This window comes from Nesoenas mayeri (assembly GCF_963082525.1).
Source record: "Nesoenas mayeri genome assembly, chromosome: W".
In the NCBI taxonomy this organism is placed as follows: Eukaryota; Metazoa; Chordata; class Aves; order Columbiformes; family Columbidae; genus Nesoenas; species Nesoenas mayeri.
The window spans coordinates 16,782,258-16,801,987 of NC_137553.1; the positions used below are offsets into that span (position 1 = coordinate 16,782,258).

The following is a 19,730-nucleotide window of genomic DNA, read 5'->3' on the forward strand; positions in this document are numbered from 1 at the left end:
CGGCACTTGGCCTTATTGAACTTCATCCCATTTGAATCAGCCCACTTTTCCAGTCTATCCAGATTCCTCTGCAGAGCCCTCCTGCCTTCCAGCAGGTTGACACACCCTCCCAACTTGGTGTCATCAGCAAATTTGCTGATGATGGTCTCAATCCCCTCATCTAAATCGTCAATAAAGATGTTAAACAGGACTTCACCCAACACTGACCCCTGGGGAACACCACTAGTGACTGGCTGCCAGCTAGATGCAGCCCCATTCACCAGCACTCTCTGGGCCCAGCCCTCCAGCCAGTTCTTAACCCAGCGTAGAGTGCACTTGTCCAAGCCATGGGCTACCAGCTTTTGCAGGAGTATATTATGGGAGACAGTGTCGAAGGCCTTGCTGAAGTCCAGATAGACCACATCCACGGCTTTCCCCTCATCCACCAGGTGAGTCACCTGATCATAAAAGGAGATCAGGTTGGTCAGACAGGACCTGCCCCTCCTAAACCCATGCTGGCTGGGTCTGATCCCTTGTCCATCCTGAAGGTGCTGTGTGATTCCATTCAGGATGATCTGCTCCATAACCCTGCCAGGCACCGAGGTCAGGCTGACAGGCCTGTAGTTTCCAGGGTCAGCTTTGCAGCCCTTTTTGTGGACTGGGGTAACATTGGCCAATTTCCAATCATATGGGACCTCCCCAGTGAGCCAGGACTGTTGGAAGATGATGGAGAGCGGCTTGGCAAGTTCTTCTGCCAGCTCCCTCATCACCCTAGGATGAATCCCATCTGGTCCCATAGACTTGTGAGGATCCAGATGGCTCAGTAAATCACCAACTATTTCCTCCTGGAATGCAAGGGGCCTATTTGGCTTCCTATCTCTGTCAACCACCTCCAGAGGCCAGTTGTCCTGAGGGCCACCTGTCTTTCTGGTGAAAACTGAGGCAAAGTAGGTATTAACTACTTCAGCTTTCTCCTCATCTTTGTTAACTATATTTCCCTCAAAGTCCAACAGAGAATGGAGGTTTTCCTTGCCCCTCCTTTTGTTGTTAACATATTTAAAGAAGGACTTTTTATTATCCCTGACAGAATTGGCCAAATTAACCTCAAATTGCGCTTTTGTTTCCCTGATTTTTTTTCTGCATGATCTAGCTATTTCCATAAATTCTTCATAAGTAGCCAGCCCTTTTTTCCACAGTCGGTAAAGTCTCTTTTTATTTCTGATTTCCTTCAGAGTCTCCCTGTTTAGCCAAGCCGGTTGTCTTCCCTGCCAGCTAGCCTTTCGGCACACTGGTATAGCCTGTTCCTGTGCACTCAAAACCTCCTGCTTGAAGCATGTCCAACCCTCCTGGGCCCCCTTGTTTTTAAGCATTGTTTCCCAGGGTATGCTCTGAACTAGGCTTCTGAATAGGCAAAAGTCTGCCCTCCGGAAGTCCAGCGTAGAGGTTTTGTTAATGGTTCTCCCTGCATCTCTGAGTATTGAAAATTCTATTATTTCATGGTCGCTATGACCCAGGCGGCCTCCAACCACTACATCTCCCACCAGCCCTTCTCTGTTTGTATTCACGTGAATACTTCATATAAAAGTGGGAGATCACGAGGATCTCGTCCCTTTTCCCTTTTTTTCCCTATGGCCGACATTAGGAGAGGACCTTGCTAGTCGTCCCTGCGAACTGAGGCCTAGTGAGAGACTGGATCCAGCTCTGGTTGGCTGTGGAGTCTAATCCAGGACTTTGGGTGCCAACTCTGCAGTTGCTGAGACTTTCAAGATTGGTTTTGTATATTTTGTATTATTTTCTCTATTCTTATTAGTAGCATTAGTAAAACATCTTTAATTTTTTCCAACTCTCTTCTCTCTGTCCTTCTTTTCCTCCCAATCGCCTCTCCTTAGTGGAAAGGGGGGAGAGGGAGGGGCAAAAGGGGGAAGTGGGGAGGGAGAGGAGGTTAACAATATATCTGCCAGGGTTTTATCGTCACCCCGCAGTCTTAACCCTTGACACTTTCTTTTCTTTTTATTGAAAAAAAACAGCCACAAAAGCTTGTCTGATGCATAGCTAGACACGGACTAAATCTAAGCCCAGACATTATGGCTGAAATTTGCTAATTGGAAGCGCAGGGGTGAGTGTCTAAATATAGTGAACAATGTTAATTGTTTTATACTTCCAAATGTAAAATTAGATTCATACAATTGACTACCTTACCCTCTCAATTTTCTCACTTTTTATGTAGAATTGCACGCTTGCCTAGGTCTATCTCTGCCATCACATTCCCTCCATGTGTTAGTCAGCTATGCTTCAAGTGCATATGTGAATGATGATACTGCTCACCAATCATTCCTTAGAACGTAACTTGATGTTGTTTTCCTCCCAGAAAACTTCTGCATAGCTGGAGAGAAACATACAGGCACCTTCTGTCTCCAAAGGTAAGCAGATAATTTGGTTTTACAAGACCAATCCAGGATTGGCACCTGTTAGTGTTGAAAGCACTGGTATAGCATGTACATGGTACAATACATTTTCAATCCTTTCATGTATGTTGCATTTAGACAGTATCTGAGTCTATGAATAAATAAGAAGCTGTGCACAAAATGTGCATTAGGTAAATATAAGGTCTGATTTTCTTTCAGAAACACGTATTGCTTCTCACAAATATTTGCTGTTCATGCATTTCAAGCTTTACTTTAGAGCTAACATTCAGGGCAAAAAAACACACATGTTTACAGTGAAGTGGAAGGTCAGAGAAGAAAACATGGGAGAAAACTGAGGCACTCAGGTAAGAGCGAGATAAGGACTCAGCAAAACAAGTCAATTCAATGTGAATCACGCTAAGCCATTTATTACAGAAACAAGTCTCCTTATATATGTAACTATATTCTAATCACGCGTCCACGCTCCAAGCATGGATTCGCTAAATGAGTATCGTGGGCTATCCGTGCACTGGAGTCTCACTGATGATACATAGAACACGTGATTAACAACATAATTACAATTACATATAATGCAGTTAAACCTTACTTAATAAGATCAAACAACTACCTGCCTATTCTTAAAACCTTAATTCTACTATGACAACCTTATTAACACACTATTTTAATAGATTCAAAATAACCAGACAAGTTAATACAATATATTCTCTTAAATTCCTAAAAGATCTATAACTGCGCAGTTTATAGGGTAACATACTTAATACCATCAGTATATAGCAATAATTGAATTAATATCTTAAAAGTTATCTCAACCTATTTAAAAGATCAATAGCTTAACCTTAATATCCCTTCTAAAACTTTATCAGTTGCTAAACTTAGATTACTATGGTAGAGATATCTCATAATTTTACCTTATCTATGCATTAACTATCTAATCATAATATCACCCTTTTGGATCTCCTGCTGATTGTTCAAATTGCCATTCTCCACAGAAGGTACACCACCTGCTTGCTAATAGGCTTCTGGACCACCAGATCTGTGAGCATCTGTAACACTGAATTAGGATCCATGGTTTACATCTGAAACAGTCCTCACAACTTATCTCCCTCCTGTCCATCTGCATCCGTTGAATCTTTGTTGAATCCACTTCAATCCTCGGCCTGTAATGACACAAACATAACCTTTTCCCCAGGTTATCAATTGATGTGGCATTTTTAATTGACTAGTGATTTGACCATAACTACTGTAGGTTCTTTCTGATTTAGCATGGTTTTGGGTCATACTTGCAAAGTATTTCATCACATACAATGCTTTTGACAATTGGTTTTGTGGTGTTCCCCCTACTTCCCCCCCCACTTTTTTTTTTTTAACCAAACAAAAAAGATCGGAATCAGATACGTGCATTGGATCTTGACTACGTACTCAGAATCACAAATCAAATTTAGAGGTTCCTCCTTAAAAAGCTCTAAGTAATGCAAAGCTGCGCCAAGTTCTGCTAATTGGGTTGAACCTTCAAAAATTTTTACAGAATGATGCCAATTGTTATCTTCACGCCAGACCACTACAGCTTTATGAGACTTCCCAGAACCATCAATAAAAACTGTGCAAGTATATAGGATCAGACCAGATACAAGTATGGTTTGTGACCTGATGTTAAAGACTTGCAGGTTCTGCAGCAATTTACATTTAGGCATGCCAAAAGCTGTGCTGTTAAGAAAAACAGCTAGTGCAATTTATAAAGACATAGATTACAAATAAAAAAAAAAAATCAGAATTAAATTTCACAAATGGTACATATATGACAAAAGAATCATGGCCTATTAAGACTTAAATTCATTCCCTGCATTTTCTTGATCAGAGTGACAATTGGTATAGAACAGTCGGTATAACAGTTTGCTAGCAATCTCATCATACTGTCCCACAATAGCCACAGGTTGTTTCTATGTTGTAGCTATAAACAGACAAATCTGCAAGTCCAATTGAATACAGTTAGCTTGTAAGGTTGTCATAAAATTATTCATCCAAGTTTCTAACTCCATTTTGGCTGTCATATTTATTGGATATTGTTTTCCCTTACCGGATAAAAGTCCTGTTTCAGTTCTATCAGTGTAGTGTTTGCTTTTTTGAAACATTGGCTGTTAATACTAGTGGAAATACAGCATTCGAAATTTCCTTGGAGATTTCTCACTTGCAGCAAGCAGATCTGCACCATCCAAGCAGCTTCTTGTAGGACATGCAACTAAACAGAATTCTCAGAAAACATTATTTGAGCTTACAATTTACTTAACAAATCTTAACCCAAGAGAGGTATAGGGCTTTATGGCAAATACAAGAATTCACATGGTAAAACTGTTCCAAATTTGGCATTCCATTGGTCTCAAAAAATGGCCTTTCTTTCATTCTCTCCCATGACCTCAAAAACTAGCACGGTGAATTTACTAAGAAGTCTCTTACAACTAGTTACCACAGAATAAGTCTATTAATAAATTTTTAGTTTAATTTCCTAGTTTCATTAGAACTACGGATCTGCTAGGGATGCCTTTAAATTTCACCCCTAGGCTTCTCCATTCAGTATTACAACATTGCTGCAGCGTGGGGAGAGAAACACCCCCCCCCCCCCTTTCACCGCTTTAGCAGCGGGCAGCCAGGTTTTTCCATTTTTTTTTTTTTTCTTTCTCTTGCTGCAGTTCAGATGTAGCCAAGGCCGCGCAGGTGGCGTAATCGCTGGTATGAAGTGGGAGGCTCTGGCAAACTCCTCAGTTACAATGAGCTGAGTTTATCTTGCAGCTCGACACAGGCCTGGGATATTTTGCTTTTTTGTTTTCCCATTTCATTCCAACCATAATACACTTCATATGCAATTCCAAGTAGCTCAGCAATAGTGACATTCCTTAGCTTCATTTACCTTTAAAAATTTATAGATGTCAAAAGCCAGCATATTAAACATCAATGAATTATTCCACTTTCCTAAATCCAAATCAGTTCATATTCTAGTAACTTTTAAATACAACCTCATCCAAGTTCACATCCATCGTAGCATTTAGTTTTCTTTCCCATACCTCCAACTAGCACATAAATTAAATGCAAATCAAAGTTTAACAACTTAAATTATTTTCTGGTCTCAAAATTATTAGATAACAATATGAGCAATAACTCTAATGTATAAGGATGCATCCTAAGGGGGAGCAAGGTGGTATTTTAGCAGTGGAACCGGTTCCCATTTTGTAATTATCACTCAAACAAAATTATTTTGGTACCAAATATATATATATGCAAATTAAAATACCGAGCTCAGATACAAAAACCAAACACCAAGTTCAAATATGCAGATGGATCACAGTTACACTAATTCAAGAAAATATCTCGATTTTTGCATTGCACCTTTGAACCGCTCACTGCTCAGCCAGGCAGAGGTACCGCTGGGTCTCCCTGACAAAACAGGAAAGTGCGCGCTGGAGCCCAATTGGCACCTGCCCCCCCGCCGCCACAGCAAGCTGGACTGGGCAAGGCTTTTATTAGTGTCTCATCTGGTGTGCTACAACTGTTATCCCAATACCAGGATTCTTTACATGGTCTGCATACAAAAGAGCCAAATCCAGCACATCGAGATGAGACACAGCCTATCTCAGAGTTGCGCAAGTCTGGATACCGGAATAAAGCTAGCATGCTGCCCTGGTTTTGTTAAAAAACAAGTTTCTCTTTCAGTGAATTTTGCCTGTCAGCTAAAGCCTTCATATTAACTGTATTTTCCTGGAGAATCAGATACATGTTTTGGTAAACCTAGCAATGGAATGCAAACTTATTGATAAGCATGGATGGACATCTCGCGAGAGGGGCGACGAGAAACAAGTGACCAAGAAACTGACCAACTGTGTATAACATCCCATTCACGTGAATACTTCATATAAAAGTGGGAGATCACGAGGATCTCGTCCCTTTGCCTTTTCTCTTTTCCTCATGGCTGACATTAGGAGAGGACCTTGCTAGTCATCCCTGCGAACTGAGGCCTGGTGAGAGACTGAATCCAGCTCCGGTTGGCTGCAGAGTCCAATACAGGACATCAGGTGCCGGCTCTGCAGTTGCTGAGACTTTCAAGATTGGTTTTGTATATTTTGTATTATTTTCTCTATTCTTATTAGTAACATTAGTAAAACATTGTTAATTTTTCCAAACTCTCTTCTCTCTGTCCTCCTTTACCTCCCGATCGCCTGTCCTTAGTGGGAACGGAGGAGAGGGAGGGGCAAAAGGGGGAAGTGGGGGGGGGGAGAGGAGGTTAACAATACATCTGCCAGGGTTTTATTGTCACCCCGCAATCTTAACACTCGAGACATGCTAGAAAGAAAAATAACAGCTATTACACACAAAAATTTTACCATCACATTCACGCAGTAAAGAACTAAATTACTCATGATCTTCTGTATTATCACAAAACACACATTTTGAGTCAACGGATTATCATGTTTTAACAGACTGTGAACTTTTCGTACCATATGACAAAGAACTACCAAAACTGTAACATACTTAAACAAATACCCACAAAGAAAACAGGTTAATAAGGAAAGCATCTTGCAGACTTTAACAAGTATCAGACTTGTTGTTTTGGGGAGGCGGCGAGTCGCTTATACCCTCTGCGCCCTTTGAGCCATTGCCTGCCTCTGACGACGAACGGCAGCAACCAGCAAGTTCCAACAACCCAGCACAAGTTAATCCAGCTGATGTACTGTGATTGTAGGACAGTGTCAGTATTTATAATGCATATAAAAAGACACTCTAACCTACCAGGTGGGCTAGTTGAGGGAAACAGCATTATAGACAAACTCGTGGCAGTGACAGATGTATCTCCTTTTGAACAAGCCAGACAAGCTCACAACTCACAAGTTCTTCCATCAATCCTCAGCGTCGCTCCGAAAACAGTTTGCCCTTACCAAGGAACAAGCTTGATCCATTATTGCAGCTTGCCCTGATTGTGCTCGCATAGTGCCTCTGCAACAAAAGGGAGTGAATCCTCGGGGCTTGCAGCCAGGCCAATTATGGCAGACTGATATTACTGAATTTGCACTGTTTGGCCGACAAAAGTACATTCATGTGTCCGTGGATACCTGTTCAGGGCTGTTGTGGGCTACAGCTTTGACCTCAGCAAATGCAAAAGCAGTAAAGCGTCATTTATTACAAGCTTTTGCTGTCATGGGAGTTCCTACACAGATCAAAACAGATAATGGCCCCGCATAACATTCTGACACACTTGCAACCCTCCTTGTCCAGTGGAAGGTACAACACCTGTTCGGAGTCCCTTATAATTCTACTGGCCAGGCAATTATTGAGCGCGCACACCGCACCCTGAAAAACCTTTTGTCCGTTTTGAAAAAACAAAGGGGAATTGGTGAGAGTCCAGAAGAGGTTTTGATGAAGGCATTGTATGTGCTGAACTGGCTTAATCCTAAAAGTGAGACTGAAATGGAACCTGTTGTTATGCACCATATCAAAAACGTCAAAGATTTTTCTGAAAATGTACCTAAGGTTAGTGTGTTTAATCCAATAACACAACAATGGGAAGGTCCTATGTCATTAATAACCTGGTGAAAGGGATATGCTTGTGTTTCTACAGGTAACCATAAAACTTCGTGAATTCTTGCAAAGTGGGTGAGGCCTTGGCTAGCTAACAAAGAAGAGACCGATTGCAATGATGACGACCCTTAACCTCAGACGTGTTTTCTCTTTTAGCAACGGATGTAGCCAGTGTTGAGCATACCACTTTGCAAAACAGAGCAGCGATTAATTTTTTGTTATTGGCCCATGGCCACGGTTGTGAAGAGTTTGATGGTATGTGTTGTTTGAACTTAAAAGACCATTCAGAATCTATAAATAAAAAGATAAAAGATTTGCAGAACATGAAAATAACAGAAGATGTTGGGTTTTTTGGGTTGGATGCTTTGTTTGGTTAAAAGGAATATTGAAAACAGGTCTGTTCTTGTTAACTGTAATTGTAGTAGCTTTAATATTCTTACCCTGTATTTCGCACTGTCTTCAAAGCATGATACGGCGTGTTGTTAACATTATATTAAATGAAAGAGAGGGAGATGTAGTGGCAGGGCTCCTTCTGGGGGGATGGGGTCGTCGCCAGCCTGGCTAGGAGGTGAAGCCGGAGACAAAAGAGACAAAAGGAATCCTATAAGAAGGTACCAGCCAATGAACAATCGCTGACACGCGTGTACAGAGCGCGTGGACATTGCATGCAGCCAATCATGTTACTGTATAGCACATGCTGTAATCAATCATGCTGTTGCAAGGCACGTGGACAGGGCAGCTTATGGTATAAAGCTAGCTCGGCTGGACAATAAAGTTGAACTCTGTGAACATCATATTGGTGTGTCAGGTTCCATCTCTTGCATGGCAAGCAACACAAGGATGATTTTTCCAGCTTATTTTAGACACCTAATTTAAGATGGGATGATTTACCCTTTGGAATCATTTATCTCTCTCCTTTAACCACAGTGGGACCATGGATGGACTAAATGCCTGGATTTTCAGGTGAGGTAAAATAAATATGAGCAAAGACCTCTGCCTTTGGGTGTTATTACAGAGACAGAAATTGCCAATCAAAATTAAAGAACTGAGTGAACAGCCTGGGCCACACATTTGCGCATCTGGAAACAACGCAGCTAAACTCGAAATGGCTTTTTGCCCCATCCCTCAACCTCAGCAGAAATCAAAAGCCTCCCAGCACAAAAATCAGCACCAAAGGAATTCAGTGAGAGGCCATGTTCAGGAAACAAGTGAGGATAAATAGATAAATTGAGACAACCATACAAGGCCGGTTTGGCCAGGAGTGAAAATGCAGCAGTCGGACATGGCTTAATTGCTTTGGGGATTGTGCCATGCCTTTTTCTGGACAATGAGCTCCAAGTCACAGGGGTTCAACTGTCCACACGTTCATTGTGGGAGAGTTCCTCACAATTTACTGGCTTGTGGCAGGCCCAGACAGCATTTTGGAATAACTGCATCTTTACTCAGCTTCAGTAAACCAGAAGCAATGAGATCTAGCCTGCCAGATAAATACATATTTTTATCAAGAGCTGTTAGACAAGGTTATAAAATTCTACAATCAAGGTTAAATATATTGGTTTTATCATCAATTTCTGACTTTGTTTGAGACAAGTAGGTGTTGAAATGGTGATAAGATAAATAGAAATTTCTTCAAGTTCTCTCTGTGCATGTTATTTCCCCAAAATTAACTCTTTTAAGATAAAATTGCCTATAGATTGTGAGACAACTGAATATGTGTGATAGGCTGGCATGTGAGAATTTAAATGGTTCATCTGAACAAAAGTCAGTTTTACATTAATGATGTCCATTGGGTTGCTTTAGACTGCAGGCAGAATGTCACATGGCAGGTGGGGTCTGGGGGGGACAAGAACAAGAAGAGCGTGCAGTAGGGGCTACCTATTTTTTAAGGCAGTTCACTTTGAAAGTATATATTACAGCCAAGGATACCCTGTCCCTTAATTTCAGTCATGAAAATAGTTTTCACTGAACATGGAAATAGGGCCAGGACTTGATTCTGCAGCCTGAAGTGGAGCCGTAGGTACCTGTGAATAGCAGCATATGCGCTATCACAAAGACGCATTATAGTTAAACATTGTGTACCAGTAAGGCAACTTAAGCGTATTAAATATTTTCTCGACCAGATAGAGACATATTTACATATAGATAACTCTTAGTCATTATTTCCAGGACCAGTCGCACCATGTTCTAGGACACATTGCTATGTCCTAATAAGCACCACTTTTGGGGTGGTATCACCGGGGACAACTGAGCTTTTGGGACCCAAGCCTCCGGAGGTCTCACCCAGGACACCAGAGCTTTCAGGGACCCCGGTCTGTCCCAGCAGGCCGGGCCTGGTGGGAAGGGGCAATCACACAGAAGGGACCCCTGAGCACAACCTGGGGCGAGGCTAAGCCAAGGAGAGCACTTGCTCTCTGCCACACTGGGCCTCCCCAGCCAGGCCACCGGACCGAACTCCTCCGCCGCATTCAACCGGACGCTCTCAGTGTGCACCCGGAAGCTCTTGCCGGGCTCCAGGGGAAGCAGGGCGGGGTCTGACCTCTTTGGTAGTAACGCCTGGAGAAGATGGTGAGCGCTGGGGCCTGGGCGTGGGGTATCCACCACCATCCGCCTCCGCGCCGGGCTCTGTAGGGTCGCAGACCCTGTGTGGGGTGGCCCTGCGTCCTGCTGTGGGCAAGCTTGGCGGCGGGACGGTGCTGCGGGGAGGCCGCTGCGGGGCTGGGGGCCTGGCGGTGAGCACCGCGCCTGGCTCGAGGGGGGGGCGGCTTGCTACCACCGGAGCGCTTCTGGGATCTCCTTCGAGGTCTCTTCTGCGCTTGCTGTGAGCCTGGCCGGGACTGTGCTCTCCCAGGGGATGGGGATGAGGCAGCCTTTCAGATAACGCATCAAGAGGGGGTTTGGTTGCCAAAGTCTCTTGTGGTGAGCATACGGCTGATCTGTGTGCAATCTTTCATCGGGAAAAAGCTGTTTACTGTTTATCACTGATGAATTTGGGGGAGATGAGAAGGGAGTTAAAGATAAATAAAACGAAGCCACCAAGAGATTCAGTGCTGGGCAGGGGGTAGGGATGACGGAGAGGTGTAGGGAACTGATTTCTGAAATTGGAGAGTACCTATAGGTGAAACTGAGTTGTTTCAGAGTTGTGTGCCTCTGACAGGTTCATTGGACTTTGTGAATTAGTGTGTGTTTTTTAGAGGAGCTTATGCTTTGAGTTACATGACTTGCGAGCACTAGTGATATTTACAATGTGCAATGTCTTGAAATGTTTTACAGACAAAAGGTACATCATCATTTGGTAAGCGACGAAATAAGACACACACCTTGTGTCGTCGATGTGGGTCCAAGGCATACCATCTGCAGAAATCCACCTGTGGAAAATGTGGTTACCCTGCAAAGCGTAAGAGAAAGTGTAAGTAACAGACCTCAGATTAAAAACTTGTGTTTTTTTGTAATTTTCAATAGTCTGGTTTTTTTCTAACCAAGGAAGAATACTGTGTCATCTTGTAGTGGTTGGAGCTTTTTTTGAAATTACACTGATTTAACTTTATTTCAGCTAGCATATACTTATAAGTTTTTTTTCTTTTGTTTCTGTGTCAGATTGAATAGTTGTGCTATTCAAACTTACTGCGCATCTAATTATTTGTTGCAGATCTGTAACAGTAACTTATATGTTCTAGATAACTGGAGTGCAAAGGCTAAAAGACGCAACACCACTGGTACTGGTCGCATGAGGCACCTGAAAAGGGTCTACCGTCGATTCAGGTATGACATTTTATTACAAACTAGTGTAACATGAAATCTTGCATGGATTTCACTGAATTATAAAATGTGTCATTCAAAGTTAACGCACTTACTTAGTATGCTTAATGTGTTATGGTCTTGCTTTTTAAATATATTGTGGAAATAAATTATGCCTTATATCTTCGAAGAAATATACTGCCTATTATAAATAGCTCACTCACTGTTAATACATAGGATGTATAGCAAGCTCTGGTGTTTCTGTTAAGTGTAGATAGTACAGAACACAGAGGGTGTTGTAATAAAATGCCCATATTTAAAAAGGTATGCTTTGTGTAGCATCACCTCTATTTGTGAGTCACTGAAATTGCTGGTTGCACTGAAGTGTGGGGTTTTGTAAGAGACAGTTCTTGAGATGTGTTCCAGTCCCCTCTTGCCCACAAAAAAGAAGTTCAGGATTGAAATACTTCAGTAGTCACTCTCTAATTTGGAGTTCGGTTAGCAGTAAGTAAATATAACATGAGATTCTGAGTTACAGGTTTCTAAAACATGTTATAAAGCGTTGAGTTGCACTTACAAGGTACTATACTATTAAACTTGATAAGAATTTATTTTGTATGACCTCTATGTTCTAAACAGAGCTCTGTAACTTCTGGCTTAATACACCTGAAAGCTGGATGAAAAATACCAAGCAATTCAAGAGTCTTTTCCTAAAAATGTAAATTGGATTTAATAGTGAAAAGTAGGAGTCTTTTAAGACCTGGAACTAGGTGTCGTTGAGGGATCCCTTCATCTGGTATTTTTGGTGGGTGCAGTCTTTCCCAGCAGCAGCCAGAAAATGCCTTATGATGTGCAACTGCAGCCTGATTTCTAGCAAGCATTGCTGAAGTAGAAATGTCATATCCAAAAGCAAGCTTGGGGTTGACTCTTCTTTTGTCATGCCTGTCTTAATCTCTGGTTGGAGACATAGATGATTTCTGTAAGAAATTGACTTGTGCTTCAGTACTAACAAATGTGAAATCTTTTGCTGAGGTTCTTAGCAGGAACATAAAGTAAGGAGTGCCTTCAGTGAGTGTGCTGTATCTGATTCTGTCTTGCAGTGTTTACTCAGTTACTGAAATCTTTATTTTTGAAGAAGTCAAATTTACTTCAGCAGAAGAGAGAGAAAACCATATTGCTTAATCCAAACAGCTTGCCAATGATGTATCTTCTTAAAAATGTCTGAACATATGAACTCCATAGTGATTTCAGTGCATTACTGAGAGAAGCTGAAAAAAAGCTGATGAACTTGATCTAAAACATTGCTTGTTAGAAAATAACCTGGAGCAGAAATCACCCTTTCAGAAAGTGGTAACCATATTTCTACTTGTAGGAATGGATTCCTTGAGGGAACCACACTGAAGCCCAAGAGAGTTGCAGCCTCCAGTTCATCGTAAAGACTCATCTATTTGTTAAAATAAATGGTCTTATCCAGAAAATGTCACCTTTTATATGTTTTACTTCAGTGAAATATGGGACTTCTGAAAATACATCTATTTACACACACAAATTCTTGATGGTATGCACTGAAGCAATTCATTAAAAAATCCTTTAATTGACTTTTCATTTGATAGCACCTCCACCTTGAAAAGGACCATTATCTCTTTGCTGAACTTAAAAAGAGGTTTGTATGTGTTACTCAAAAGAACTTACCTGCAAGAGAAAAGGCATATCAGCACTATAGAGTGAGTTTCATTGTGCCCTAGCACAGAGGGTCAGAATTTATCTCAAAGATAGTAACTTTTAATAATGGCTCTATGTGCTGTTCTGGGAGGGACTAGTTTAAGAGGGATTCCCAGTCTTAGCCACTGTTTACTCACTGTTCTGTGGCTCTGAAAGGCCTGCAAAAGTGTTGCCTATTCAGTGGGTCATTGCTGCTTCAGTAAAAAGAAATTCCCAAGTCTGGAGCACACATACTGCCAGATATGAAGGGACTGGAGATCTGCTGTAGTTAAATCAGAAGTTATCCAAATTATCCAGGAAGGTCAGTGTGGAAATTTGTCACACAAGATCAGAGTTAATTATGCTGGGTGTAAACAACAAATGGTAGGTAGTATGATACAGAAGTCAGTGACTTGTTTGAATTATGGATTGATACCTGATAAACTTGCACTCTACATGATGTGTTACTGAGTCACTCAGCTGGCACTCAAACTCAGCTTTAAAAAAAGTGATCATAAGATGCTGTTATGAAAGCTTTGGGAATTCAGAAGATAGTAATCACTGCAAGGGTTTAGAGGATTTTCAGATGCCTTGAAGAGAACACATAAATAACACCACACCAAAAGCTTCTCATACTTTAAGCTGCTGAGGCTGTTCTATGATTCCTTTGGTTTAATCATGAATTTCCAGAAGTACCATGCTGCTTTGTCAGCACTGAAGGATCAGCAGTCAACAAATGTATCAGCTTGTGCAAATCACTGAAGAAATTTTCAGCCAGGTTTGAAATTGGAGTGCACCTGACTGCACTTTCTTATATTTTAAATGAAGTATAGTTAATGCTTTTGGATAATTGAGTGTATCTACTTAAGCTGTTTCCAAATAAAAAGAGAAATCTTGCCCTGCTGTTCTCAACATGTAACAAATATACTGTACCTGCTCTGCTTTCAGTTGGTCCTTCTGAGAGTCTGAAAGTGGTGTCGAAGCTGTTAAATTAAAAATACGTTTTGCATGTATTACACATCTATGTATTCACAGGGCTCAGGAGTGCATCTAAAATGTGGGTTTTGATGATATACTGGGAAACAAATGTAGGAGGAAGTAATCATGTTTTTTGTTACTCTGAGAGTGAGAATAACAGAGCATCTTAAAACGGGTCAGCAAGGCACTAAGGGCTTGTTGAATGATGGTGCATTTGGACAGTGGTATGGCAGGTATTCTGACTGGGTGGGAATTGAAAGCCTTTGCTTTGCAAAGTCTTATATGATGTTCTTTCTGTAACGCAGCATTTTTGTTTTGAGCAGCCTGTTACGCTGACCCACAAACATCATATAATACTGCAAAGGCAAGCGCTTAGCTACTTGCTGCTGTTACCCGTTAGCTCCTCAGCATGAATTATCCTGTACCATGCTTCTGAAAAACTAGCCTTTGTATAATATGCAACATATCAAGGTAATAGAGATTGAAACTTGCGATGGCTTGCAGTAACTTTGAAAACTTACAAACTTCATTTCAGAAGGAATTTTATGTACAAGCAGTTTGACAGCCACTGCATTTGCAACTGTTTTAAAATTCTTGGTGAGAGGCAGGAAATCAGTTAATTTGGGTTATATTAAACCCATTCAGAAGAGCTCAGGTAGCTCACCATTACGTCAGTCATAGTTGTGAGGCGCAGAAATTACTTTACAACCCATAAGATTGTAAAGAGGTATGTTTATACACGGCGCTGGACACACAAGGGAATCTTTTCCACCTAAGACGTTGTCGAGGGTTAAGATTGTGGGGTGACAATAAAACCCTGGCAGATGTATTGTTAGCCTCCTCTTCCCCCCACTTCCCCCTTTTGCCCTTCCCTCTCGCCCCTTCCCACTAAGGAGAGGCAATTGGGAGGAAAAGAAGAACAGAGAGAAGAGAGTTGGAAAAAATTAACAATGTTGTACTAATGCTACTAATAAGAATAGAGAAAATAATACAAAATATACAAAACCAATCTTGAAAGTCTCAGCAACTGCAGAGCCGGCACCCGAAGTCCTGGATTAGACTCTGCAGCCAACCGGGACTGGATTTAGTCTCTCACTAGGCCTCAGTTCGCAGGGACGACTAGCAAGGTCCTCTCCTAATGTTGGCCATAAGAACAAGAGAGCGAGATCCTCGTGATCTCCCATTTTATATGAAGTATTCACGTGAATGGAATGTTATACACAGTTGGTCAGTTTCTTGGTCACTTGTTTCTCGTCGCCCCTCTCTCAAGATGTCCATCCATGCTTACCAATAAGTTTGCATTCCATTGCAAGGTTTACCAAAACATGTGTCTGGTTCTCCAGGAAAATGCAGTTAATATGAAGGCTTTAGCTGACAGGCAAAATTCACTGAAAGAGAAACTTGTTTTTAACAAAACCAGGACATTCCACCCACCCCTTATAATATGCCATTCACTGAATACTTAAACCTTATCAATCAACACAATCTAATTAATCACTACTACTATATATATATACATATGTACATATATACACAGGAGTAATTAATCTTAATCAGTGGACCATCCTTTGAAAAGTTCATTAAGTTCATTTTGTCACAATAGTCTCCCAGGGCAGGAAAAATGGTACAAGTGCATTTCATGACCACTGTTTGTGGGTTAAAGACATCAACTTCGAAGAAGTTGTCAGGCGCCACTCGAAGAAGCTAGCTCTTGTTTCATCATCACTGTCTTGATCTGGAAGACACTTATTAAATACTGTTAGTATGGCAATTCACATCCTGCAGTTCAGTATTGCATATTTTCACCTAAACTCAAATCCCCTTGAGGTACACACCAAACTTCTCTATCCTTAAGCATCACCCACCAGGTGCTGCCAGGTCCCTGGGCAAAAACAATCCCACGAATGGGCTTGCCTTTGCCTGAGGCAGGAGTAACCCAGACTGCCTTTCCTAACAAATTTTTCATGTGTACTACAGGGACTTTATCTCCTTCTACAGTCCGTAGAATTTCTGATTGGGCAGGCCCGGCTCGATTGGTTGATCCCCTGGTGTTGACCAACCAAGTGGCTTTTGCTAAATGTGAATCCCAGTTTTTAAAGGTTCCACCACCAAGTGCCTTTAGTGTAGTTTTTAGCAAACCATTGTACCTTTCAATTTTCCCAGAGGCTGGTGCATGATATGGAATATGATATACCCACTCAATACCATGTTCTTTGGCCCAATTGTCTATAAGACTGTTTTTGAGATGAGTACCATTGTCTGATGCAATTCGTTCTGGCGTACCATGTCGCCAAAGGACTTGCTTTTCAAGGCCCAAGATAGTATTTCGGGCTGTAGCATGAGGTACAGCATATGTTTCCAACCATCCAGTAGTTGCTTCCACCATTGTAAGTACATAACGCTTACCTTGACGTATTTGTGGAAGTGTAATATAATCAATTTGCCAAGCTTCTCCATACTTATACTTTAACCATCGCCCCCCATACCATACAGGCTTTAACCGTTTCGCTTGTTTGATTTCGGCGCAAGTTTCACATTCATGAATAACCTGTGAAATAGTGTCCATAGTTAAATCCACCCCTCGATCGCGAGCCCATTTATATGTTGCATCTCTACCTTTATGCCCTGAAGCATCATGGGCCCACCGAGCTAGGAAAAGTTCACCTTTATGTTGCCAGTCCAAGTCCACCTCAGCTACTTTAATCTTAGCAGCTTGATCTGCTTGTTGGTTGTTTAGATGTTCCTCGGTGGCTCGACTTTTAGGCACATGAGCATCTACATGACGAACTTTCACAGGCAGGCTCTCTAGCCGAGCAGCAATGTCTTGCCACAGTGTGGCAGCCCAAATGGGTTTACCTCTGCGCTGCCAGTTGCTTTTCTTCCATTGCTGTAGCCACCCCCACAAGGCATTTGCTACCATCCATGAGTCAGTACAGAGATAAAGTATTGGCCACTTCTCTCGTTCAGCAATGTCCAAAGCCAGATGGATGGCTTTCACTTCTGCAAATTGACTAGATTCACCTTGTCCTTCAGTGGCTTCTGTGACTTGTCGTGTGGGACTCCACAAAGCAGCTTTCCACCTTCGATGTTTTCCTACAAGACGACAGGATCCATCTGTGAACAGTGCATACTGCTTATCAGTCTCTGAAAGAGTATTACACGGTGATGCTTCTTCAGCACATGTTACTTCCTCCTCATCTGGAGACATCCCAAAGTCTTTGCTTTCTGGCCAGTCTGTAATCACTTCTAAGATCCCTGGACGGTTAAGACTTCCAATTCGAGCTCGTCGCGTGATCAATGCAATCCATTTACTCCATGTAACTTCGGTTGCATGATGTGGAGAGGGAACTGTCCCTTTGAACATCCAGCTCAGCACCGGCAGTTGAGGTGCTAGGAGGAGCTGTGCTTCAGTACCGATCACTTCTGAAGCAGCTCGAACTCCTTCGTATGCTGCTAGTATCTCTTTTTCAGTTGGAGTATAGTTGGCCTCAGATCCTTTGTATCCTCGACTCCAAAAACCTAAGGGTCGACCTCGGGTTTCTCCTGGTGCTTTCTGCCAGAGGCTCCAGGTAAGTCCATTATCTCCGGCTGCGGTGTAGAGCACATTTTTAACATCTAGTCCAGTCCGAACTGGTCCAAGGGCCACCACATGAGTTATCTCACGCTTAATTTGTTCAAAGGCTTGTCGTTGTTCAGGGCTGTAGTCAGGAATATGCATCCTCCAAAAACCTACAACGCCCAAGAAAGTCTGTGTCTCCTTTTTATTAGTAGGTGGAGACATTGCAGCAATTTTGTTGATCACATCCATTGGGATCTGACAACGGCCATCTTGCCATTTTATTCCTAAAAACTGGATCTCTCGTGCAGGTCCCTTGACCTTGCTTCGTTTTATGGCAAAACCAGCATCCAAAAGAATCTGAATTATTCTCTCACCTTTCTCGAAGGCTTCTTTCACTGTGTTGCCCCATACGATGATGTCATCAATATACTGCAAGTGTTCTGGAGCTTTACCTTGTTCCAGCGTGGTCTGGATCAGTCCATGGCAGATGGTAGGACTGTGTTTCCACCCCTGGGGCAAGCGATTCCACGTGTACTGGATGCCCCTCCAGGTGAAAGCAAAATGCGGCCTGCACTCTGCTGCTACAGGAATAGAGAAAAATGCATTAGCAATGTCAATTGTAGCATACCACTTAGCTGCCTTTGACTCCAGTTCAAATTGCAGTTCTAGCATGTCAGGCACAGCAGCACTCAGTGGTGGCGTAACTTCATTCAGGCCACGATAGTCCACAGTTAGTCTCCACTCGTCACTAGACTTACGCACTGGCCAGATTGGGCTGTTAAAAGGTGAGCGAGTCTTACTGATCACACTCTGGCTTTCCAATTGACGGATCAACTTCTGAATAGAAATCAAAGAGTCTCGATTGGTGCGATATTGCCGGCGATGCACTGTCATGGTAGCAATTGGCACCTGCTGATCGTCAACCATCAGCAGTCCTACAACAGAAGTATCATCTGAAAGACCAGGCAAATCAGACAGCTGTTCAATTTTCTCAGTGTCCACAGCTGCTATACCAAATGCCCACCTATACCCTTTTGGGTCCTTAAAATACCCTCTCTTGAGGTAGTCTATGCCAAGGATGCACGGAGCATCTGGACCAGTCACAATGGGATGCTTTTGCCAGTTTTTTCCAGTTAGGCTCATTTCAGCCTCTACAACAATCAGTTCCTGGGATCCCCCAGTCACTCCAACAATATTGATGGATTGCGTTCCTTTATAATTAGAAGGAATTATTGTGCACTGAGCACCAGTGTCCACTAAAGCTTTGTACTCCTGGGGGGGTGTTGTACCAGGCCATTGTATTTGTACAGTCCAATAAACTCTGTTGTCCCTTTCCTCTGCCTGGCTGGAGGCAGGGCACTGTAGAGCGAGATAAGGACCAAGCAAAACAAGTCGATTCAATGTGAATCACGCTAAGCCATTTATTACAGAAACAAGTCTCCTTATATACGTAACTATATTCTAATCATGCGTCCACGCTTCAAGCATGGATTCGTTAAATGAGTATCGTGGGCTGTCCGTGCTCTGGAGTCTCACTGATGATACGTCCGATGATTCATGCCACGCCAGGAGCCCGGGGATTGAGGAACGCCCCTCTTTCTCACAGCAGACTCTGTTCTCCAAGTGGCCTTGAGATACCTTTGAGCCTGACTAATTCAGCAACAGGTCTTAATCTATCAAAACCCATCCACAGGGCACCTCTAATTTCTGTTTTGCACAGTCTCTGGGTGTGAATTAGAGGTTCCTTCAAGAGCATCAGAATCTCTTCTGCTCCTTTTGTAAACTGGAGC

The 19,730-nt window shown here is 42.3% G+C and overlaps 1 protein-coding gene across 1 annotated transcript; it reads left to right on the forward strand.

The window, feature by feature from the left end:
* Positions 1-10,485: 10,485 nt before the first annotated feature.
* On the forward strand, positions 10,486-13,633 carry LOC308051453 (large ribosomal subunit protein eL37-like). The gene is made up of 4 exons (XM_080361890.1): positions 10,486-10,532; positions 11,238-11,373; positions 11,642-11,726; positions 13,075-13,633. The coding sequence occupies exons 1-4, from the start codon at positions 10,530-10,532 to the stop codon at positions 13,136-13,138; spliced, it is 288 nt and encodes a 95-aa protein (XP_080218016.1). The 5' UTR covers positions 10,486-10,529; the 3' UTR covers positions 13,139-13,633.
* Positions 13,634-19,730: the final 6,097 nt, after the last annotated feature.